The following is a 24,477-nucleotide window of genomic DNA, read 5'->3' as shown; positions in this document are numbered from 1 at the left end:
TGATTGGCCGAATGCTGTAAGACTGGCCAATCAACGCTGGTCAATGCATTTCTATAGTGAAATATAGCGTTCTCATTCTCAGTAGCCACCTACTGAACGATGGAGGCAAACATTTCCAATAACTTTTGTACAGATGAATAATAGATTAACCAGTGAATAGGGTTGAGCGATCGCAATCAGGATCGACTGGAAAATGATTGAAAATTGGATTTTAAGAACAATCCTGAAATCTCAAGATCGACTCAACCCTAAAAGTGACTTTTCCAATAGAGAAGCATTGGCTAGGGTTGAGCAATCGGAATCGGGAAGGATCGAATCCTGATTGGCGATCGAACAAATTTCACAATCGAGATCGGCTGGAAAATGATCGAAAATCGGATTTAAAAAATGATCCTGAAATCTCAAGATCGGCTCAACCCTACCAGGGAACCTTTGTGTCCTGCTTTACTTTTAGAGATCTGTAAATATTACATATAGTGTAACATGAATGACTTGAGTATATGTAAATGATCCCCTTACTTAAGTACATCTCATAGAAATACATCACTCAATCACGTAGAAGGTAGTGCGCACATAAAACTTCAAGCAGGCACCAGAGGTTTTCCAGACTCCAATGCTTCAAAGCAATTGGTTTTGCTGCAACAGGGTTCCTTTTTTAAAAATGGTTTAAACCTAAAACTTTCTCTAAAAAACAACACCCTTTGCATAGCTCCAAAAACAAAACAATACTCCCATCAAAATGAATAGGGTGATGTCTGCACCTATCCAGCAAAGGGAACTAAATTGTCCTGTTCTCCTGTTTAGTGGGGATCTGAGGGATCCTTCAGAAAGGACAGACAGCCATGGCCAGACAGGTACTGCAAATGTCTAGGTTAAAAAGCCTCCCATTGATTTCAATGTGTAGCGCGCGTAAGATGGCACCCATTGAAGTCAATGGGATCTGTTTTGAAGCACTCACTCTGACACTCTGGCAGCTTTTCCCTATTACACATAGGAAGTCTCCGTATATTTTTAGACCGTTCAAATCATTATTATTTTCTAGTTTTAGAGCACCATTCATTTTATGGAGCTTTATATATGAGGGTCTACATGCAAAACACAAAATACACAAAAAAAAGTACAATAAGTTCCCTTGAGGGACCAGGGTCAGACTTTTATCCACTAGAAGTAACAGAATGAATGTCAGCAAGAAGAGATCTAGAAAACTGTGAGGAATTGATACAGAAAGTATATTGGGAAATTCTATATCTTTTTACTGTACAAACAATAACATTTGCCTCTTCTTTAACCTCTTTAACTCTATACCAAATTTCTATTGTTTTTGTTACAGTTTAAAAAATCCAAAACCTTCAAAAGAAAAATGTATTAGAGTCGCCATATCCAGACACGTGTAATGTTTTATATTTCTCTACATAGGAAGGCACGTAGGTAAGTTTGAGCCGATCTTGACTTTTCAGGATCGATTTTAAAATCCGATTTCCGATCATTTTTAATTTGAACCCGATCTCGATCCCAATTCCGATCCCAATGCAAGTCAATGGGATTTTTTTTATTAATCGGAGATCGGATTTTAAAAGCAATCCTATTCACTATACAGCATGGAATCTAACAATTGAACGCTTTAATTGTTAGAATCCACGCTGTGTAGTGAATCACTAAGTAGCCAGAGGATTTTTTTTTTAATCCTCTGGCTACTTAGTCCCCCCTAGTGTTCACTTACCTGCAGAGATGGCTGCTCCGGTGCCCGGTGTTCTTCTTCGCCTCGCTGCCCCCTGCCTCCTAGATTAGGAGAGTGTGGGTGGGTTAGGAGAGTGTGGGCGGGTACTGGGAGGGGAGACGTCACATCTACCCGCCCACACTCTCCTAAGCCACAAGCCCCGCCTTCTTCATAGCTCTTTAAACACTAACGTGGGAGGCGGCAGCAGCGAAACGAAGAAGAACAACACCGGGCACCGGAGCAGCCATCTCTGGAGGAAAGTAGCTACTAGAGATGTTAGTTTAGTCTCCCATTAGACTGAATGGAGGCAGCCAGCGCGCAGGGGGTTAAGGCTGTGTGCCGGCTGCTTCCATTCATTCCTATGGAACCGCAGCGGAGCCTTCACACTGAGTATACACTCCACTCAAAATGAGCGGAGCATATACTCAGTATGAAGGCTAAGCAAAGCATTGTGGGAAATAGTACTGATCTCGATCCCACCTAAAAAGATCATGTTCGGAGTTCCGATCGCGATCGTGAAATTTTCTCGATCGCTGATCGGAATCCGATCTTTTCCGAACACGATCGTGCAACCCTACACGTAGGGCGTCTTTTAATGATATGAGGATCCAGGGACTGCAATCTCTGCCAATGCCCACAATCCCAAGGCAGTGAATGGAGGGACAATCACAAAAGTCTACTGGGACTCAATACTAGGCATAGGGGACTTTTTCCTGATAGCAGTTGGTCTTTCTAAAACAGGATGGTCACAAAGGGAGTTAAACGTTCCAGATCAAAGATATCTTTAATGGCACAGTTGCAGCCGGACTCCAGCCATGTATGACAGCTGGCCTTCTGCTGATAATCATTTGGATACCATTGGCAGTACAGTGCTCCTTGCTCATGACAGATAAACAAAGAAGGAATATCAAGGGTTACCAAAAGATAAAAAAAATCAAAAAAGTTTAAGTAAATATCATTTCTCTTCCATGTGACTTTCTCTCCCCATGACTGGCTCATGAATATAATAACACATGACGTGATAAGTAAATGTAACTATCCTGCTAATGTACAGAGATCCCAAGTGCTTCTCTACAGACCTTGTGCACCAGTCTAGAAGGAATTATCTGTACCACAAGACTACACGATGGATCCCTGTTCTTATAAGCGCTATCATATACACGGCCAGGATTCCAGACAATTTCTGGAGCATTATTTTTCCGATAAACCTGAAATGGTCTTTGGAGAGGACACCCTGGTATTTCCCATTAGAAAGCTTATAAACACTTTCTCAACAGGTCTGTATCTGGATTGTCTATGTTTCATTTATTTACATGACAATTATTTATTTTGAGATATGAAAGACTAGAAGGGACAACCAGACTGCTCAGGTATAACAAGTAAAGGGATCCGAGTAATCATTGAGTGTATTGTAAAGTATTGAGCATCAGGGTTTAGTAGAACCACTTCCCCTATGTAGTCTACAGACACCAGGAAAACCTGTGGATAATATCAAAGGGCATACCCAACAAACAAAAAGTATATAAGGTGCATTAAAATGTAAGGACACATTGATCCAGGGTTTTTATACTGACTGCCAGATTTGGAGTCGGGAAGGAATTTTTTCCCCTGAAATAGGGCAATTGGCACGAGCCTCATGGGGTTTTTTTGCCTTCCCCTGGATCAACACTGTAGGGATTGTAGGGTTATAGGTTGGACTTGATGGACTGATGTCTTTATCTAACCTCATCAACTATGTAACTTTTATTAAATATAGTATAAAAAGTTAAGAAAACCAACTTGGATAGCCAAGTGTATGTGTACCAAATGCGGGAGCTAAAAAGTGGTTGTTAGAAACCAACAAGTGCAGTGTGAGGCCAGTATAAGGTGTGGTGCGACTAAATTGGGCTAGTAGTAGAGATTAGCACCATAGCCCAAGTGTATTGGGGTAGGATCAATCCCAAACACAGCATACTGATGTAAAGCCCAATTGTCGGGGCATCAACACACACACAGCACTAGCTAGGACCAGTAAAAGGCCGGTCAAGAGCCCTAGCTGACTACTGACTTGAGGGCCTACGTTACAACCCCATACCATAAATAAGTCTAACAACCACGTATACAAATTCATACGAGTCATATTGGTAACACACGGTAAACACACAAGTCCAGGAAAAGGGGCTGACGCATTTCAGCTGGTATTTTAGCCATAGGATATAAGGACCTAAGATAAGGCGCGGTAACGATCCACAACTCATATGGATATTGAGAGTGTGATGTGCATAGTCTACCCATATAGAGCTGTAGTCTAAGAAAAATAGTCTTAGTTCCTTATCTAAGGTAGAAATCTAATATAATCTATCTAATGTAATGATTGATTTCCACTGTGGGGCACTGGAGGAAAATTGATAAAAAACTGAAAACTGATCACTGTGTGGGACCGTTTTGTTACTATATTATTTTCAAGGGAACCTTCTAGGTGGGGACTGTCCAAAGCCGAGAATATTTTTAATTTGTTTTATAGACTAATAGATTAATGGTATCAAATAAGGTCCTATAAAACATTTCGGGATTATATTTCTTTTTTGGGTTGTTTTATTTTTTGTATTTTGGGAAACAACATATTTTATGGTTTCATTCGTTAGTTGTTTAATATTTGGATTTTTCTGCAGGTTGTGTTAAAGGTGGAAACTTGCTTGACCTCAGCCTTGGCTCCGTGGTTCATCATCTATATGCTGCCTGTGAGTTTTTCAATGACATCATAGTGCTGAAGCTCAAAGAGCGATGTATCCTGGAGCTGAAAAGATGGGTGGACAAACGTACCGGAGCCTTTCATTGGGGCCATGCTGCAAAACATCATGTAGACATAGGAGGAACAAGGTGAAATGTTTGTCTAACTATTAAGGAAAACCCACTGTCATTGTCATAGAGAACATAGGGAGACAGATCTAGGGAATGGTTAGGCAGGTTATCTTCTACCTGTAATAACCACACACAGACTACACCGAACTGTGACCACCCAACTCACCCCAACTATTACCCTGCTGGATGCCCCCCATATAGACTGTTGGTGTATTGCAGTCACTTCATGCTCAAGGAACTACCCAATGCTCATATATACCAGAACGAAGACTTTACTTGGTTTGATTGCAGAGATGTTATAGAGGCAGAGCTGCAATCAGGAATTTTTGGAGTTCCGTACTGGGAACCTCCAACCCCCCCCCCCCCTCCACCATGTTTTTCAAGGGGCTAAACATTTTCAGACTGCGTATAATAATATTGGAAAACAGACTTAGATAGAAAACAAAAAACACTGAACCATTTGCATTTATCTTATTTAGTGATCAATATGAATATTGTTCTAGTTTTATTGTATGAGTTATGTTCATGTTGTTTACTATTAGAGATGAGCGAACAGTGTTCTATGGAACTCATGTTCGATCGGATATTAGGCTGTTCGGCATGTTCGAATCGAATCGAACACCGCGTGGTAAAGTGCGCCATTACTCGATTCCCCTCCCACCTTCCCTGGCGCCTTTTTTGCTCCAATAACAGCGCAGGGTAGGTGGGACAGGAACTACGACACCGGTGACATTGAAAAAAGTAGGCAAAACCCATTGGCTGCCGAAAACATGTGACCTCTAATTTAAAAGAACAGCGACGCCCAGGTTCGCGTCATTCTGAGCTTGCAATTCACCGGGGACAGAGGTTTCCGTCCAGTTAGCTAGGGCTTAGATTCTGGGTAGGCAGGGACAGGCTAGGATAGGAAGGAGAAGACAACCAACAGCTCTTATAAGAGCTAAATTCCAGGGAGAAGCTTGTCAGTGTAACGTGGCACTGACGGGCTCAATCGCCGCAACCCAGCTTTCCCAGGATCCTGAATGGAATACACTGTCAGTGTATTCCCGTATACCCGATATATACCCCGATACCCGTTCCAACGGTGTGCCCCCCCACCTTCACCCCAGAAATACCCTGCAAGTCCCCTAGCAATAGAATTGGGGCTATATACACCCACAATTTTTACTACTGGTATACAGTGCCATTGTCTCACTGGGAATTCAAAGAATATATTGGGCTTACATATAACTTCAATTCCAGGGAGAAGCTTGTCAGTGTAACGTGGCACTGACGGGCTCAATCGCCGCAATCCAGCTTTCCCAGGATCCTGAATGGAATACACTGACAGTGTATTCCCGTATACCCCATATATACACCCCAAATCCCCGTTCCAACGGTGTGCCCCCCCACCTTCACCTCAGAAATACCCTGCAAGTCCCCTAGCAATAGAATTGGGGCTATATACACCCACTATTTTTGCTACTGCCATATAGTGCCATTGTCTGACTGGGAATTCAAAGAATATATTGGGGTTATAAATACCCTCATTTCTTGCTACTGGTATATAGTGCCATTGTCTGACTGGGAATTCAAAGAATATATTGGGGTTATAAATACCCTCATTTCTTGCTACTGGTATATAGTGCCATTGTCTGACTGGGAATTCAAAGAATATATTGGGGTTACAAATACCCTCATTTCTTGCTACTGCCATATAGTGCCAGTTTCTGACTGGTAATTCAAAGAATATATTGGGGTTATAAATACCCTCATTTCTTGCTACTGCCATATAGTGCCAGTTTCTGACTGGGAATTCAAAGAATATATTGGGGTTATAAATACCCTCATTTCTTGCTACTGGTATATAGTGTCATTGTCTGACTGGGAATTCAAAGAATATATTGGGGTTATAAATACCCTCATTTCTTGCTACTGGTATATAGTACCATTGTCTGACTGGGAATTCAAAGAATATATTGGGGTTACGTGCACCCACAATTTTTGCTACTGGTATACAGTGCCATTGTCTGACTGGGAATTCAAAGAATATATTGGGGTTATAAATACCCTCATTTCTTGCTACTGGTATATAGTGCCATTGTCTGACTGGGAATTCAAAGAATATATTGGGGTTACAAATACCCTCATTTCTTGCTACTGCCATATAGTGCCAGTTTCTGACTGGTAATTCAAAGAATATATTGGGGTTATAAATACCCTCATTTCTTGCTACTGCCATATAGTGCCAGTTTCTGACTGGGAATTCAAAGAATATATTGGGGTTATAAATACCCTCATTTCTTGCTACTGGTATATAGTGCCATTGTCTGACTGGGAATTCAAAGAATATATTGGGGTTGCAAATACCCTCATTTCTTGCTACTGCCATATAGTGCCAGTTTCTGACTGGTAATTCAAAGAATATATTGGGGTTATAAATACCCTCATTTCTTGCTACTGCCATATAGTGCCAGTTTCTGACTGGGAATTCAAAGAATATATTGGGGTTACAAATACCCTCATTTCTTGCTACTGCCATATAGTGCCAGTTTCTGACTGGTAATTCAAAGAATATATTGGGGTTATAAATACCCTCATTTCTTGCTACTGGTATATAGTGCCATTGTCTGACTGGTAATTCAAAGAATATATTGGGGTTATAAATACCCTCATTTCTTGCTACTGGTATATAGTGCCAGTTTCTGACTGGTAATTCAAAGAATATATTGGGATTACGTGCACCCACAATTTTTGCTACTGGTATATAGTGCCATTGTCTGACTGGGAATTCAAAGAATATATTGGGGTTACAAATACCCTCATTTCTTGCTACTGGTATATAGTGCCATTGTCTGACTGGGAATTCAAAGAATATATTGGGGTTATAAATACCCTCATTTCTTGCTACTGGTATATAGTGCCATTGTCTGACTGGGAATTCAAAGAATATATTGGGGTTATAAATACCCTCATTTCTTGCTACTGGTATATAGTGCCATTGTCTGACTGGGAATTCAAAGAATATATTGGGGTTATAAATACCCTCAATTCTTGCTACTGGTATATAGTGCCAGTTTCTGACTGGTAATTCAAAGAATATATTGGGGTTACGTGCACCCACAATTTTTGCTACTGGTATATAGTGCCAATTTCTAACTGGGAATTCAAAATGCGCAAGGCTCCCGGAAAGGGACATGGACGAGGCCGTGGGCGAGGTCGGGGGAATGGTTCTGGGGAGCAAGGTAGCAGTGAAGCCACAGGGCGTCCCGTGCCTACTCCTGTGGGGCAGCAAGCATTGCGCCACTCCACAGTGCCAGGGTTGCTTGCCACATTAAACTGCAGGGTACAAACCTTAGTAGGCCCGAGAACCAGGAACAGGTCTTGCAATGGCTGTCAGAGAACGCTTACAGCACATTGTCCAGCAGCCAGTCAGACTCTGCCTCCTCTCCTCCTATTACCCAACAGTCTTGTCCTCCTTCCTCCCAAAATTCCCAAGCTTCACAGAACAATAACCCCAAATGTCCCTGCTCCCCAGAGCTGTTCTCCGCTCCTTTCATTGTCCCTCAACCTGCCTCTCCACGTCACGATTCCACGAACCTAACAGAGGAGCATCTGTGTCCAGATGCTCAAACACTAGAGTCTCCTCCATCTCCGTTCCATTTGGTGGTGGATGACCAGCAACCCACCCTCATCGACGATGATGTGACGCAGTTGCCATCAGGGCATCCAGTTGACCGGCGCATTGTGCGGGAGGAGGAGATGAGACAGGAGTTGGAAGAGGAAGTGGTGGATGATGAGGACACTGACCCGACCTGGACAGGGGGGATGTCAAGCGGGGAAAGTAGTGTGGATGTTGAGGCAGGTGCACCACCAAAAAGGGTAGCTAGAGGCAGAGGCAGAGGTCAGCAGCTTAGGCGAAGCCAGGCCACACCCGGAATCTCCCAAGATGTTCCAGTTCGTACCCAGCCCCGAAAAACTCCCACCTCGAGGGCACGTTTCTCGAAGGTGTGGAGTTTTTTCAAGGAATGCGCCGAGGACAGATATAGTGTTGTCTGCACAATTTGCCTCACGAAATTGATTAGGGGCTCTGAGAAGAGCAACCTGTCCACCACTTCAATGCGCCGTCATTTGGAATCCAAGCACTGGAATCAGTGGCAGGCAGCAACGGCAGGACAAAGGCCGCCCGCCGTTCACGCCACTGCCACTGCCTCTGCCACTGCCTCTGCCCACTGCCACTGCTGACTGTGCTGGCGATGCACTCCAGAGGATGAGCCAGGACACCACTTCATCTGCCTCCGCCACTTTGTTGACTTCTCCCTCATCCTCCCCTGTTCCTGTCTTATCTCCTTCTCCTGCACCATCAAAGGCACCATCAGGCGCTTCTTTACAACAACCCACCATCTCTCAGACATTGGAGCGGCGGCAGAAATACACTGCCAACCACCCACACGCACAAGCCTTGAACGCCAACATCGCTAAACTGCTGGCCCAGGAGATGTTGGCGTTCCGGCTTGTTGAAAACTCCCGCCTTCCTGGACCTGATGACAACTGCGGCACCTCGCTATGCCGTCCCTAGCCGTCACTACTTCTCCCGGTGTGCCGTCCCCGCCTTGCACCAGCACGGTGTCACTCAACATCAGGCGGGCCCTTAGTTCCGCGCTTTGCACAAAGGTCCACTTGACCACCGACGCGTGGACAAGTGCATGCGGACAGGGACGCTACATTTCACTGATGGCACACTGGGTGAATGTAGTTGAGGCTGGGACTGCTTCCCAAACTGGCCCGGTGTACCTCGTCTCCCTGCCTAACATTCCTGGCAGGACACGAGAAGAACACCCCCCTCCTCCTCCTCCTCTACCGCCTCCTCCTCCGCCACCGCCTCCTCCTCCGCCACCGTCTCCTCCTCCCGCTGTTAGATTGACCCCCAGCTACGAGTTGGAAACGTTGCAGCACTGGCGTTGGTAGACGTCAGCAGGCTGTGCTGAAGCTGATCAGCTTGGGGGACAGACAGCACACTGCCTCCGAGGTGAGGGATGCCCTCCTCGATGAGACGGCAATATGGTTGAGCCGCTGCACCTGGGCCCAGGCATGGTCGTTTGTGATAACGGCCGGAACCTGGTAGCAGCTCTGGAGCTTGCCGGACTCCAACATGTTCCATGTCTGGCCCACGTCTTCAACCTAGTGGTGCAACGTTTCATAAAGAGCTACCCCAATGTTCCAGAGCTACTGGTGAAAGTGCGGCGCAATGTGCGCCCACTTTCGCAAGTCGACAGTAGCCGCTGCTAGCTTAAAATCTCTCCAGCAACGCCTGCATGTGCCACAACACCGGCTTTTGTGCGACGTCCCACACGCTGGAACTCAACGTTTCAGATGTTGAATAGAGTGGTTGAGCAGCAGAGACCTTTGATGGAATACCAGCTACAAAAACCCTAGGGTGCCACAAAGTCAGCTGCCTCAGTTTCACATCCATGAGTGGCCATGGATGAGAGACCTTTGTGACATCCTACGGGTCTTTGAGGAGTCCACAAGGAGGGTGAGCTCTGAGGATGTGATGGTGAGCCTTACAATCCCGCTCTTGTGTGTTCTGAGAGAATCCCTGATTGACATCAGGATAACTCAGATCACACAGAGGAGTTAGGGATAGCATCCGATCCGTCACAGCTGGAGAGTAGGTCCACACATCTGTCCGCTTCACTGCGTTTAATGGGAGGAGGAGGAGGAGGAGGAGGAGGAGGAGGAGGAGGAGGAGGAGGAAGAAGAGTTGTCCGATGATGTGATGGTGATACAGGAGGCTTCCGGGCAACTTCGAATCGTCCCATTGTTGCAGCGCGGATGGGTAGACATGGAGGATGAGGAGGAAATGGAGATTGAACTTCCCCGGTGGGGCCAGAGGAGTCATGCCAACTAACACTGTGGCAGACATGGCTGAGTTCATGTTGGGGTGCTTTACAACCGACAAGCGTATTGTCAAAATCATGGAGGACAACCAGTACTGGATCTTTGCTATCCTTGACCCCCGGTATAAAAACAACATCTCGTCTTTTATTCCGGTAGAGGGGAGGGCCAATCGCATCAATGCTTGCCACAGGCAATTGGTGCAGAATATGATGGAGATGTTTCCAGCATGTGACGTTGGCGGCAGGGAGGGCAGTTCCTCCAGTAGGCAACCAAGTTCTCACCGGTCCACACAAATGAGGGGCACACTGTCTAAGGTCTGGGACACCTTGATGGCACCCCCTCGCCAAAGTGCCGCCACGGAGGGTCCTAGTGTCACCAGGCGTGAGAAGTATAGGCGCATGTTGCGGGAATACCTTTCCGACCACAGCCCTGTCCTCTCCGACCCCTCTGCGCCCTACACGTATTGGGTGTCGAAGTTGGACCTGTGGCTTGAACTTGCCCTATATGCCTTGGAGGTGCTGTCCTGTCCTGCCGCCAGCGTCCTATCTGAGAGGGTGTTCAGTGCAGCTGGTGGCATCATCACTGACAAGCGCACCTTTCTGTCAGCTGAGAGTGCCGACTGGCTCACTTTGATAAAAATGAACCACCACTGGATAGAGCCTTCATTTTTGGGCCCACCTGTGTAAAGCACCCCAACATGAAACTCCATGTCTGTACTCAACCTCTCCAATTCCTCCGCATCCTCATACTCATCCACCATAAGCGTTGCACAATTCTGCTAATACTAGGCTCCCTCCACCCTGATTTCCCCCAACTCTGCTGGTTAGAGGCTCCCTCCACCCTGATTTCCACCAACTCTGCTGGTTAGAGGCTCCCTCCACCCTGCTTTCCCACAACTCTGCTGGTTAGAGGCTCCCTCCACCCTGCTTTCCCACAACTCTGCTGGTTAGAGGCTCCCTCCACCCTGCTTTCCCACAACTCTGCTGGTTAGAGGCTCCCTCCACCCTGATTTCCACCAACTCTGCTGGTTAGAGGCTCCCTCCACCCTGCTTTCCCACAACTCTGCTGGTTAGAGGCTCCCTCCACCCTGATTTCCACCAACTCTGCTGGTTAGAGGCTCCCTCCACCATGAATTGGTCCAAACTGGGGTTTTTAGAGGCTCCCTCCACCATGAATTGGTCCAAACTGGGCTGTTTAGAGGCTCCCTCCACCATGAATTGGTCCAAACTGGGGGTTTTAGAGGCTCCCTCCACCATGAATTGGTCCAAACTGGGCTGGTTAGAGGCTCCCTCCACCATGAATTTGCCCAAACTGGGCTGTTTAGAGGCTCCCTCCACCATGAATTTGACCAAACTGGGCTGTTTAGAGGCTCCCTCCACCATGAATTGGTCCAAACTGGGGTTTTTAGAGGCTCCCTCCACCATGAATTGGTCCAAACTGGGCTGTTTAGAGGCTCCCTCCACCATGAATTGGTCCAAACTGGGGTTTTTAGAGGCTCCCTCCACCATGAATTGGTCCAAACTGGGGTTTTTAGAGGCTCCCTCCACCATGAATTTGCCCAAACTGGGCTGGTTAGAGGCTCCCTCCACCATGAATTTGCCCAAACTGGGCTGTTTAGAGGCTCCCTCCACCATGAATTGGTCCAAACTGGGGTTTTTAGCGGCTCCCTCCACCATGAATTGGTCCAAACTGGGGGTTTTTAGAGGCTCCCTCCACCATGAATTTGCCCAAACTGGGCTGTTTAGAGGCTCCCTCCATCATGAATTGGTCCAAACTGGGGTTTTTAGAGGCTCCCTCCACCATGAATTGGTCCAAACTGGGGTTTTTAGAGGCTCCATCCACCATGAATTTGCCCAAACTCTGCTGGTTAGAGGCTCAATCCACCCTGATTTTCAAAACAAATGTTGGTGCCAACCTCAACTTACTACAAGGGCCAAATTCACTGCTGGTGACAAGCTCTCCTCACTGCAAGTGCCAAATACACATGTTTCAAGGTGTTTTCCTACTGTCAGAGAGGTGGTATTGAGTGTGTAAAGTGTGTAGTTGTTAGGCTGTGATGTTGGGGTAATAGAGGGTCTTTGGTGTGTTAGATGCCCCCAGACATGCTTCCCCTGCTGTCCCAGTGTCATTCCAGAGGTGTTGGCATCATTTCCTGGGGTGTCATAGTGGACTTGGTGACCCTCCAGACACGGATTTGGGTTTCCCCCTTAACGAGTATCTGTTCCCCATATAATGGGGTTCGAAACCCGTTCGAACACACGAACAGTGAGCGGCTGTTCGAATCGAATTTCGAACCTCGAACATTTTAGTGTTCGCTCATCTCTATTTACTATGCTTTGTAATTTCATATTTTCTTAATTTTTTTTATTGTAATTTAGTTTCCAAAAGTTAAAGTTACCTTCTGTAGTGCAACAATGTGAAAATGTATCCAGCAAACCAAAAATTAAAATATAACTTTTCCTTCATTTCTAAAAAATAAAAAGACACTCTTACATAGTGCGTCCATACAAGATACAGGAGCATAGTCCAAAGCTTACGTGTTTCCGAACTCCTTTTGTTGTCCCTTACTCATAGCTATGAGTCAACACCAAATGAACTCATATCTTGGAATGGCTGAACTGACTTGAATCAACAAAACGCCCAAAAACTTCCGATCACAGTACTGATGAGATGATGTATGACACTGGGCTTTTCAGAGAGGTGACTCGCCCTCTTTGAGGAAAGTTCTTCAATAAGAAAATTTGGACAACTCTGTTAAAATTCTCATTTAACATGATTTGTATAATATTAAACATGTTCTGTTTGTTAGAAGGGCATTGTGTGAGCTGGACACTTAGTACACAAGCTTTGGTTGAATTTAGGTCTTTCTACCAGTATTTGCAAACCAATATTCCAGAGACTGTTGCACAATCACTTTCTTCACTTTCTCCATTTCTTTCAGTCACCAGTTGGAGGACAAAGAAATAAAAGTGAGATCATCAATGCAACATGTTGTGAAATGTGACCTCGAGAAAGAAAATATGACCGAGCCGATAGTTTTACCTCCAGCTGAATGTATCATCAGTGCTTGGCTACTCGATGTGATCAGCAAAGATCAAGAAGACTACATCAGATATTTTAAGAAGTTCTCAAGATTGCTGAAACCTGGAGGACACTTCATATTAATTGGTTGTTTGGGTATGACATATTACATGGTGGGGAAAGACAGGATCCAAACTTTTGGCTACGATGAGAATTTTGTCAAAAAAGCTGTAGAAAGAGGCGGCTTTATAATAGATGACTGTGAGGTTCAACAGAGAACAAATGTGAGTGACCTTACTGACTATAAGGCTATGATATACATTGTAGCTCGCAAGGAGAAGGAGCTCTAAGTAGAAATGCATGGAAGAAATTAAACCCTTGTCAGATTATATTTGAGCTTTCCATTGTGGGTATACATTAGGAGGATTAACCAATGTATTTCCAATAAAAGGTTTCAATACCCATTTGCCACTGCATAGATGTCCTTGGAAGGGTTGAGCCGATCTTGAGATTTCAGGATTGATTTTAAAATCCGATTTCTGATCATTTTCTAGCCAATCCCAATCCCGATCCCGATCGCTCAACCCTAGTCAATGATTCTCTATGGGAAAAGTCACTTTTAGGGTTGAGCCGATCTTGAGATAACCTCCGACCTCGATCCCACTGGAAAAGATCGGGATCGGAATTCCGATCGCGGTCGTGAAATTTACTCGATGGCCGATCGGAATCCAATCTTTTCAGATCCCGATCGCTCACAACCCTAGTCCTTAGGCCAACATGAAATGTATACAGTATCATGTGGGAACCACTCGAGGGAGCATAGAAGTAATATAGGAGCTGTATACATGGCAAGTGTAGGAAATGTTCATAAATGTAATTTATGGATAAAGTTTGGTTTACAGTTGGTAAAAATAAGTAATAAGCTTCAAACAATATAATGAAATAACGTAAAATACAAACTTATGGATGGAATAAAGCGAAATGGTGGAGGGTGCAGAGCACTGTTCTATAGTAATATACACAGCTTGCATATATTGTAAGGCTAGCATAAAGTAAGAACACAATAGACTTTGTTATGATAGATGAATATAATTTTAGATGGCAACAGGGGTGCCCTAACCAACACCTCTGGGAATTTGAATAAGAGGAGGGCTTTAGCAGAACAGTGGGTAACCTAGTTCAAAGTAGAGATGGATCAGTACAATGGGGATCCTCCTCTGTTTCCCTATTCAGATGTCCGATTTGGGTGATGAACAGGAGAATGCTAATATGACGCTTTCCCTGGGGCTCGGGACTAGTGTGCCCGTTGCACGATTAAGCTCCACCCCCTTATTCAAACTTTTCTGTGCTTTAATTTGCATTTTAGACATTAATGATGATGAGAGGAGCATTGTGGCAAGGATGAACTTTGTGTGCGCCCCCTTGATTTTACTATAAATTTATTTTTTGGTTTGTTTTCACCATTTTGCATTGAATAATACTGGGACTTGTGATCATATGGGACATTTGGGGATATGCTACAGCTTCTGCCTTTGGCAATGTTATTACTGTTGTAATAAAGATTCATGTATGACATTAAATTGTCTTCATTCCTTTCAAAAATTGGTAAACAAAAAATACAGCCCCTCCCTTAATAGAGAATGTCTCTGATGGTCAGCGAGAATCCCTGCCGTGCACGGGTATTCCCTTGGAAGTGGAACATATCATCAATCAGGTAGCAAAACTAAAAAAACAATCCAGCACCAGAGGAAAAGATGTATATAAAACATATTTTTTTTTTACAAAAAACTGATACTATAAAATGATGTAACATACAAACAAATAAGACTATTTTGAGTTAAGTTAAGTTCCACCTTCTGATGATGTGATCTATGCTGTATTGTGTCACTTTCCCTTCTGATATATGTTCTACATTATATTGTGTAACTTACACCTTCTTATATATGATATATATCTTCTATTGTGTAACGTATCATTCTGATAGGTGTCCTATAACTTCTGTAACTTTCACCTTCTGATACGTGGGCTGTGTTCTATTGTGACTAAAATATGGTTATATGAGATTTTCAAAGCATGTCCTTCTTGTTTTCTTTACGTTCAACACAGCAACCCAACTTTTTTGAATTGAGTTGTTAATCTAGTTTAACTATTAAGTATATTTTAAGGGGTTTTGGCCACTTGTATGTATTTATTATGTAATGTTCATGTTATTATTGATATATATAAAATGTATCCTTAAAATCCCTCTGAATTGACTTTTCATGTAAGTCTAGGGACACCTGTTCAGTGCCAAATAGATGTTGTAACTTTTTATTGGAGGTATACATTTACTGATCCACTTGAGAACCAACCTTCCTGTGAACTGTATACAACTATATACAGTATAACTGTATAACTATATACAGTATATGTTTTTGAACTGTTTATTTGCATGTTCTCCTTTCCATCAATTTTGCATCTAACACCGTATTCCTGTATAAATATGCTTGCCTTCAGATATTGTGTTATACCAGCCTGATGAAGGGATCATTTTAGTAATCTTGAAAGCTTGCAATATGTCATCATTTTTAGTTAGCCATTAATAAAGGTATCAACTACTGAAGACTCCCCAAAATTTTTTATTTATTTATTTTATTTATATAATTATTTAATTTATTTATTTATTTATATTTCATATCCACTGGCTAACATGATACAAAGATATTTTTCATTATTTCTAGAGCACCATTAATTCCATGATGATGAATGTTTGAGGATTTACATGCAATACATAAAATACACAAAATAAGTGCAATCAATACTAACTGTGACCAACTGGAACAGTGGGATAGAGGGCTCTGCCCACGAGGGCTTACAGTCTATGAGTATAATGAATATTATCTATCAACTATGACTATACTCATATCACATCATTTATACCTAGAGCGACTTCTCCTTGTGAGCTACAATGAATATGAGAGCCTTATAGTCAACAAGATCACTCACAGATGTTCTCTTATGAATCTTACACTCATCTATTATAAAGCCTTCTCCTTCTAGAGCTTTTATGGCAAAATCCTCATCATAGCTGAAGGCATGGAACTTCTCTTTCCCAACCAGTGGCGTAACTAGGAATGGCCCCGTGGCAAACTTTTGACATGGGGCCCCCCCGACACCGAAGATCTCGACCGAGTCCCTCCTATGCATTCCTGCGCGCTCTATTATGTTCCATAGTGGCCCCTGCACACAGTATTATACCCAATAGTGGCCCCTGCACACAGTATTATGTCCCATTGTGGCCCCTGCACACAGTATTATGTCCCATTGTGGCCCCTGCACACAGTATTATGTCCCATTGTGGCCCCTGCACACAGTATTATGTCCCATAGTGGCCCCTGCACACAGTATTATGCCCCATAGTGGCCCCTGCACACAGTATTATCCCCCATAGTGGCCCCTGCACACAGTATTATGTCCCATAGTGGCCCCTGCACACAGTATTATGCCCCATAGTGGCCCCTGCACACAGTATTATCCCCCATAGTGGCCCCTGCACACAGTATTATGTCCCATAGTGGCCCCTGCACACAGTATTATACCCCATAGTGGCCCCTGCACACAGTATTATCCCCCATAGTGGCCCCTGCACACAGTATTATCCCCCATAGTGGCCCCTGCACACAGTATTATCCCCCATAGTGGCCCCTGCACACAGTATTATCCCCCATAGTGGCCCCTGCACACACTATTAAGTCCCTTACTGGCCCCTGCACACAGTATTATGTCCCATAGTGGCCCCTACAGGACTAAATACTGTCATGTCACCCGCTGACCGCTATACCAGGACAAATTGTGGATAAAAAATCTGGTCCTGTGCATTACAATTTAGTAACTCCATGTGCCTCATATTAATAGCAGTTAACCCCGTCATCTCCCTCACATTAACCCCTGTTTGCCTCACCATAAGAGTTACTGATATGTGAGAGACATGGAGGTAATAATAAAGTATCTTCATTATTATTACCCCCATATGTCTCACATATCAGTAACTCTTATGGTGAGGCAAACAGGGGTTAATGTGAGGGAGATGATGGGGTTAACTGCTATTAATATGAGGCACATGGAGTTACTAAAACACAAGTAATCCCCCCATATGCCTGATAGTAATAAGTAACCCCAGTACGTACCTGTGTAGCTTTAGTTTCACTTTCCTTCTTCCTTTCTTCCTCCAGTGCAGACGGCAGGAGCTCGGCAGGGATAAGCCCCGCCTCCTCCTCTCATTGGTGGGCAGAGGACAGCAGAGAAAGGGAGGGGGGAGAGAGGGGGAGCGTCCTGCAGCGCTGACAGGAGACAGACCTACATGCAGCTCCTGTGTCTCAGCCGTTGCTGCAGCTTCGGGGCCCCCTGTTGGTGGAAAGTATTCCACCAACAGGGGGCCCCGATCATTATACTCGGGGGTCCGAAAAGACCTCCGAGAATAATGATAGCAGCGGTAGCAGCTGTCACCGGGCCCCTAATGTCCCGGGCCCTGTGGCAGCTGCTACCGCTGCTATGGTGGTAGTTACGCCACTGTTCCCAACTATATAATATGTTATACCTAAACTCCCAAATAATATAATGCGTCCTCCAGGTTTCAGCAATCCTGAGAACTTCCTGAGATATCTGATGTAGTCATCTTGGTCTTTGCAGATAGCATCTAGTAACCATACACTGATGATACAATCGGCTGGAGGTAAAACTATCGGCTCGGTCATATTTTCTTTCTCGAGGTCACATTTCACAACATGTTGCATTGATGATCTCACTTTTACTTCTTTGTCCTCCAACTGGTGACTGAAACAAATGGAGAAAGTATAAAAAGTGATTGTCCCCCAGTCATCATCAATAAAGTAAAACAAAAGCTCAGTTGTCATCTCTTGATTATTGACTTCCTATTAATGGTAGCGAGACTTGAATATTAAAGGAATTGGCCAAGAATTCATATTGAAGAATTAGCCTTAAAGAGGATCACCTGTCACCTATCTGAAAAGCCCAGTGTTATACGTCATCTGATAGGCGCAGTCACCCAGAATTTTTTGGTAATATGTATAGTCAAGTCAATTCATAGACATTCCAAAGATATAAGCCCTTTTAGTGTTGATTCAAATGAGGGTCTACAACGGAGTGGGCTGTAAAACTGTGGTTTCTTAGGGATGGGACCTCTGTATGCTGTATATCCTGAGTATCTCATGCAAAGTTACCACCCATTTGGCAATGAAACCAAGTAAAGTTTTGGTCCTGGTATAAATGAGCATTGGGTGGGTCTTTGAGCATGATATAACAGCATTACACAATGAGTCTATGTGGGACACATCCAACAAGATAACAGCTTGGTGTAGTCTGTGTTTGAATATTACAGGTAGAGAGTACTTCACCTTTTCCCTTCTAGGTCTACATGTAGTTTTGTGACATGACCCCAATGAAAGGCTCCGGTACGTTTGTCCGTCCATCTTTTCAGCTCCAGGATACATCTGTCTTTGTCCTTCAGCACTATGATGTCTTTGAAGCACTCACAGGCCGAATACAGATGATGAACCAAGGAACCAAAGCTGAGGTCAAGCAAGATGTCTCCTTTGATATGACCTGCAAGGAAAATCCAAATAATGAAATAACCAACACATTAAACCATAATATATGTTGTAGATAACACCATATGTCTATATCATCTCCAGAAAATAGAGAAATATTACATCTCAAATACATAAAAACAAGAAAAACACAAAAATAACCCCAAAATGTTTTATAGGATAAGCTTTGCTATCCTTAATCTATTAAATCTGAAAACAAATGAAAAAGTTTCTCTACTCTGGACAGTCCTGACTCTTTAGAAGGTTCCCTTGACAATAAACTAATCACAAAGTGTCCTCTGCTGGGATCAACGGTGACCAGATAACAGAATTTTCCTGCAGCGCCCCCACGGTGGAAATTAAGCATTACACAGCGCCCATTTGATTCATTGAGTGGTTGGTGCAATTCAGATAAATCCTACAGAGCAAGAGGTTTTTTTTTTTTCAAGTGGACAAATGGACCAGCCTCTGGGAAGGACAGGTAAAGGACAGCGCTCATCCAAATGGATACAGAAGAACGATTTTATTGATATAGGACATGTTTTGGGCCATAGGTCCCTTTTTCAAGTGCAAATTGATCCTGCCATGGTGGATCACAAAGTAGGAGTACAATACTTTGTGACCCACTGTGGCAGGATCAATTTGCGCTTGAAAAAGGGCCCTACAGCCCGAAACATGTCCTATAACAATAAAATCATTCTTCTGTATCTATTTGGGTGAGCGCTGTCCTTTACCTGTCCTTACCGGAGGCTGATCCATTTGTCCACTTGTCCTGACATCCTCATGATGGATGCAAGCAGCTGCCTGCTATATCTACAACTAGAGATGAGCGAGTGGTGAAATATTCGAGATTCAATATTCGTTTCGAGTAGCCCCTTAATATTCGACTACTCAAATCGAATATCGAACCCTATTATAGTCTATGGAGGAAAAATGCTAGTTTCAGGGGTAGGCGACATTCGATCAAATTGAACTTACCAAGTCCACGAGTGAGGGTCGGGCTGGATCCTCCGAGAAGTCTTCTCCGCGCAGCGTCCCCACGGCGTCTTCCGGCTCTGAATTCACTCTCCCAGGCATCGGGCCTGGGCAGAGCCGACTGCACATACCTGCACTACAAGAAAATGGCCGCTTACAGTCAAAGCGGCCATTTTCTTGTAGCGTGGGCATGCGCAGTCGGCTCTGCCCAGGCCCAATGCCTGGCAGAGTGAATTCAGAGCTGGAAGATGCCACGGGGATGCAGGGAGGAGAAGACTTCTAAAGGTAGGAGAAGAACCAGCGTTGATTGGCCGACTGTATAGAATTCGGCCAATCAACGCTGGTTCTGCATCAAATTTTTCCATTCGAATAGCGAGTAGTATTCGATCGAGTACGAATATTTCGAATACCGTAGTATTCGATCGAATACCTACTCGATCGAATACTACTCGCTCATCTCTATCTAAAACGGTTGGTTGTTGTGTCCCACACAACCTTAACAGGTGAGCAGTCACCTGTAACATTTACCATTTCTTCATTATCAAGGATTATACACTAGGATCAGCTCGGTGCCATGCCTTCTTTGTCTGTCTCCCTTATGGCCAAGAGATAAAGATCCTGAAAGACTCCCCCTAATTTTTGTACTAGTGCATATGAGATCGGGTTATATTTAGTAGGGAGACAATAGTCTGAAATCCTAGGAGTTGACATCATTGCCTTCAAACATTCTTTTGAGAAAATAAAGTCTACTTTTTTGGTTATTGTTATTAGATTCATGGTTCCTCATTAAAGTCTGTAACTATAGCAGGTCTTGGGGTGCATATGACGTCTGATATTCAAATAAATTAGCTGGGAAATCGGGTAGCAAGAAAAGCTGTGTCCCTAGCTGTAGGGTTTTGCCAAAACCCTGATAAAAGGTCTGACTGCCCGGGGGGCCACACGGTGGCTCAGTGGTTAGCACTGCAGCCTTACAGCGCTGGAGTCCTGGTGTTCAAATCCCGCCATGGGCAAAAAACCATCTGCAAGGAGTTTGTATGCTCTCCCCGTGTTTGCATGGATTTCCATCCCATATTCCAAAAAAAAACATACTGATAGGGAAAAAGGTCTGACTGCTCAAGTGGGTAGAGTAGGTAGGGGGGGGTGGTGTCTCTATTCCCTTCACCCACTTCAGGTACTTGGGAGGAGTGGGGTTAATGTCTTGCAGCTGCCACGGTACCCCAGACCCTGACGGGCCCGCAGAGACCCCCCTGATACATCAAATATACCACTAATTGAAATAGCACGAGCTTAGTAGGGGCTCTGTTAAATCAGGGTTGGGTTATCATTGGTGAGAAATCAAGAAGTGACATGAGCCCCAACTGGTAGTCCCCAAACTGCCCAATGACAGCAGGTTTATAAGCAAAATATTTGAATTGCCCTTTCACTTTTCATAAAGATTTTCTGGATTCTGATGACTACATAAGGGAAAGTGATACTACTAAACACTGACGACCAATATTTTTGTTTTTACCCAATCATTAAGCCTTTATTTTTTCTTTAATTATTATAGCCAGGGCCAGTTCTAGATTTCCGTCATCTAAGGCAAAGAAATAAATATCTCCCCAGCATGTTGCACCCTCCCCTGACCTCTATTTCCCTATGGTTTTCTGCTGTTTCAATTATGCAAAATAAATTAACCATAAACAATCCAGATACATACCTGCAGTGAAAGCTTTTGCAAAACACGTTATGGGAAATGCCAGAATGTCCTTTCCAAAGATCATTTCAGCTTTATCTGAAAAATAATGGTCTAGAAATTGTCTGGAATCCTGGTCATGTATATGATAGAGTTTACAGTGTCTGGGATCCATCGTGTAGTCTTGTGGTAGAGACATTGGGATTCCTTCTAGACTGGTGCACAAGGTCTGTATAGAAGTACTTGGGATCTCTGTACATTAGTGGGATAGTTACATTTACTTATCACATCATGTGTTATTATATTCATGAGCCAGTCATGGGGAGAGAAAGTCACAGGGAAAAGAAATGATTAGAGATGAGCGAACAGTAAAATATTCAATATTCATTATTCATTTCAAATAGCCTCTCAATATTGGACTATTCGAATGAATATCAAACCCCATTATAGTCTATGGGAAAAAATGCTTCGTTTCAGGGGATCCCACCATTCGACACAGGAGGGTCACCAAGTCCACTATGACACCCCAGGAAATGATGCCGACACCTCTGCAATGTAACTGGGCCAGCAGGGGAAGCATGTCTGGGGGCATCTAACACACCAAAGTCCTTGTATTACCCCAACATCACAGCCTAACAGCTACACACTTTACACATTCAAAAAAACCTCTATCAAAGTGGGAAAATACCTGGAAACCTTCTTTACTCCCCAAATGGATGGACACAAACCCCAATTTAAGCTAAAGAGACATTAGCAAGCACCCCTTTAAATCACATTGCCCATAACAACCAGATGGAATAGGCAATGGGAAATCCAAAAGCCCTCACGCTTAACTGTCATTGTGTGTGTGTGTGTGTGTGTGTGTGTGTGTGTGATGTGGTAAGACCTTCAAACATTCACTTTTCTGGTCCTTAAAGTGAGCCGTTCCAAACTAAGTTACAGGACCTTAAGCTGAGCTACCAGCAGAGTTTTTTGCCCTTTTCCAGAGAGTTAGCCCCTAAAACAGTGGTTCCACAACCATCACTCTCATTGTGTTGGATTGATGCAGTGGATTGGACTGAGGACCCAGACATTGACCTTGATTTTGATTGAGAAATTGATAACATTTTGGCATCAAGTCCTGGGGGTAACTTTTTTTTTAGAGGACCACAAAGGTGGAGAATTGGCTGCAACCACTACTAGCGGTAATGCTCCTCTAATATCAGACTCTACATTACCTCTACAGGGTTCTGATCAGGTGTTAATTGTCCAAACAACATGCTCCAGTACTTTACATGTAGATCAGAAACCACTTTCCCTTCCGACACCAGATTTAACCAAGCTTCACCATCATCATCATCATCATCATCATCATCATCATCCTGCTGAGATAGAGCCACTAAAGGAAACCTTGCCTTCAAAGGCATGTCCTGGAGCTGCGACTGAGCCAAATCTAAACACAGCAGCAGTGTTTTTGGCCCTTTTGCTGAGTTGAGCCTTGTACCAGCACGTGTCTCGTAACATCAGGTGGCCCTAAGTTCTGCGCTAATTTTCACAAAGTTCCACTTGACCACCGACGCGTGGACAAGTGCATGCGGCCAGGGACGCTGCATCTTAATCGCGGCACACTGGCTGAATGTAGTTGAGGCTGGGACTGGGTCGCAAACTGTGGCGGCCTGCCATGTCTCCCCGCCCAATATTCCTGGCAGGAGTGCTGAAACACCACCCTCCTCTTCCTCCTCCTCCACCATTAAATCGACTCCAGCTACGAGCTGGAAACACTGCAACACTGACGTGGGGAGACGTCAGCAGACCGTGCTGAAGCTCATCAGCTTGGGGGACAGACTGCACACTGCCTCCGAGGTCAGGGATGCCATCCTGGATGAGATGGCAATGTTTTGTGCCCCGCTGCACCTGGGCCCAGGTGCAGGTTGGCGTACGTGATAATGGCCGGAACCTGGTAGCAAATCTGGAGCTCACCAGACTCAAACACGGTCCACACATGGCCCACGTTTTCAAATTATTGGTGCAACGGTTTCTAACAACTTACCCCAATTTACACAAGCTATTGTTTAAAGTGCGACACTTGTGCTCCCACTTTGGCAAGTCTACAGTACCTGATGCTAGCCTCAATACACTCCAGCAATGCCTCCATCTGCCCAAACACTGGCTGTTGTGCGAGGTCACCACACGCTGAAACCCTAGATACTGTATGTTGAGCAGAGTGTGTGAGCAGCAGAGACCTTTGATGGAGCTCCATCTCCAAAACCCAAGGTTCATCAAAGTCAGCTCCCTCAGTTTCTGCACCATGAGTTTCCATGGGTGGCAGACTTATGTGAAATCCTATCCCATCCTTTCCACTGGACAAGAAACATTAGCATGCGCTCATCACAATTCCTGATATGACAGCTGCGTTAAGCAGGGTGCAGGGTACAACACAGACCAGGCCCGAGCACCAGGAACGGGTGTTACAATGGCTAGCGGGTAATGCTTCCAGCTGCTTTTCTAGCAGCCGGTCAGCCACTACCTGCAGTCGTGTTCATACCCAAGAGTCTGCCCCTCCTTCCTCCCAACATGCCCAATCTTCCCAACAGAGTCATTCCACCCTTGCCCCCTATGTACAATTAACTCTGCAGAGGACACAAAGCATGCCTAGAAAATTGCTCCAGACCACTGTGTCTTTGGCAAATGGCTCATCTCTAAGAAACATGAAGTGACAGGTGAACCTATCTATAAAACATAGTGTACAATAAGTGCACCTCCTTGTTAATTGTTGCGCACATTAAATGCACCTTAATAAATTTTGT

General features: G+C 44.3%; 2 protein-coding genes across 2 annotated transcripts; one reads left to right on the top strand and one right to left on the bottom strand.

Annotated features, from left to right (window-relative positions):
• The first annotated feature begins 2,828 nt into the window (after positions 1 to 2,828).
• Positions 2,829 to 13,806, top strand: LOC142209862 (nicotinamide N-methyltransferase-like). The gene is made up of 3 exons (XM_075278902.1): positions 2,829 to 2,994; positions 4,369 to 4,576; positions 13,377 to 13,806. Exons 1-3 carry the CDS (start codon positions 2,844 to 2,846, stop codon positions 13,804 to 13,806), a joined length of 789 nt encoding a protein of 262 aa, XP_075135003.1. The 5' UTR covers positions 2,829 to 2,843.
• A 2,569-nt stretch (positions 13,807 to 16,375) lies between these two features.
• Positions 16,376 to 21,866, bottom strand: LOC142209032 (nicotinamide N-methyltransferase-like). Its single transcript, XM_075277968.1, has 4 exons — positions 21,716 to 21,866; positions 18,850 to 19,057; positions 18,006 to 18,268; positions 16,376 to 16,542 (listed from the first exon to the last, which is right to left on the bottom strand). Exons 1-4 carry the CDS (start codon positions 21,864 to 21,866, stop codon positions 16,376 to 16,378), a joined length of 789 nt encoding a protein of 262 aa, XP_075134069.1.
• Positions 21,867 to 24,477: the final 2,611 nt, after the last annotated feature.

The sequence above is a fragment of the Leptodactylus fuscus genome, chromosome 6 (assembly GCF_031893055.1).
Source record: "Leptodactylus fuscus isolate aLepFus1 chromosome 6, aLepFus1.hap2, whole genome shotgun sequence".
Lineage (NCBI taxonomy): Eukaryota > Metazoa > Chordata > Amphibia > Anura > Leptodactylidae > Leptodactylus > Leptodactylus fuscus.
The sequence above is the reverse complement of the archived record's forward strand: the minus strand, read 5'-3'. Positions and strand labels throughout refer to the sequence as shown.

Excerpts from the sequence above, each read along its gene's own strand:
- LOC142209862 (XM_075278902.1), top strand. The coding sequence starts at position 2,844 with ATGGATCCCTGTTCTTATAAGCGCTATCATATACACGGCCAGGATTCC. Across the intron at positions 2,995-4,368 it reads TATAAACACTTTCTCAACAG|GTTGTGTTAAAGGTGGAAAC; the intron begins GTCTGTATCTGG and ends ATTTTTCTGCAG. Across the intron at positions 4,577-13,376 it reads GTAGACATAGGAGGAACAAG|TCACCAGTTGGAGGACAAAG; the intron begins GTGAAATGTTTG and ends CATTTCTTTCAG.
- LOC142209032 (XM_075277968.1), bottom strand. The coding sequence starts at position 21,866 with ATGGATCCCAGACACTGTAAACTCTATCATATACATGACCAGGATTCC. Across the intron at positions 18,269-18,849 it reads GTAGACCTAGAAGGGAAAAG|TCACCAGTTGGAGGACAAAG; the intron begins GTGAAGTACTCT and ends CATTTGTTTCAG. Across the intron at positions 16,543-18,005 it reads ATATTATATAGTTGGGAACA|AGAAGTTCCATGCCTTCAGC; the intron begins GTGGCGTAACTA and ends TGGTTGGGAAAG.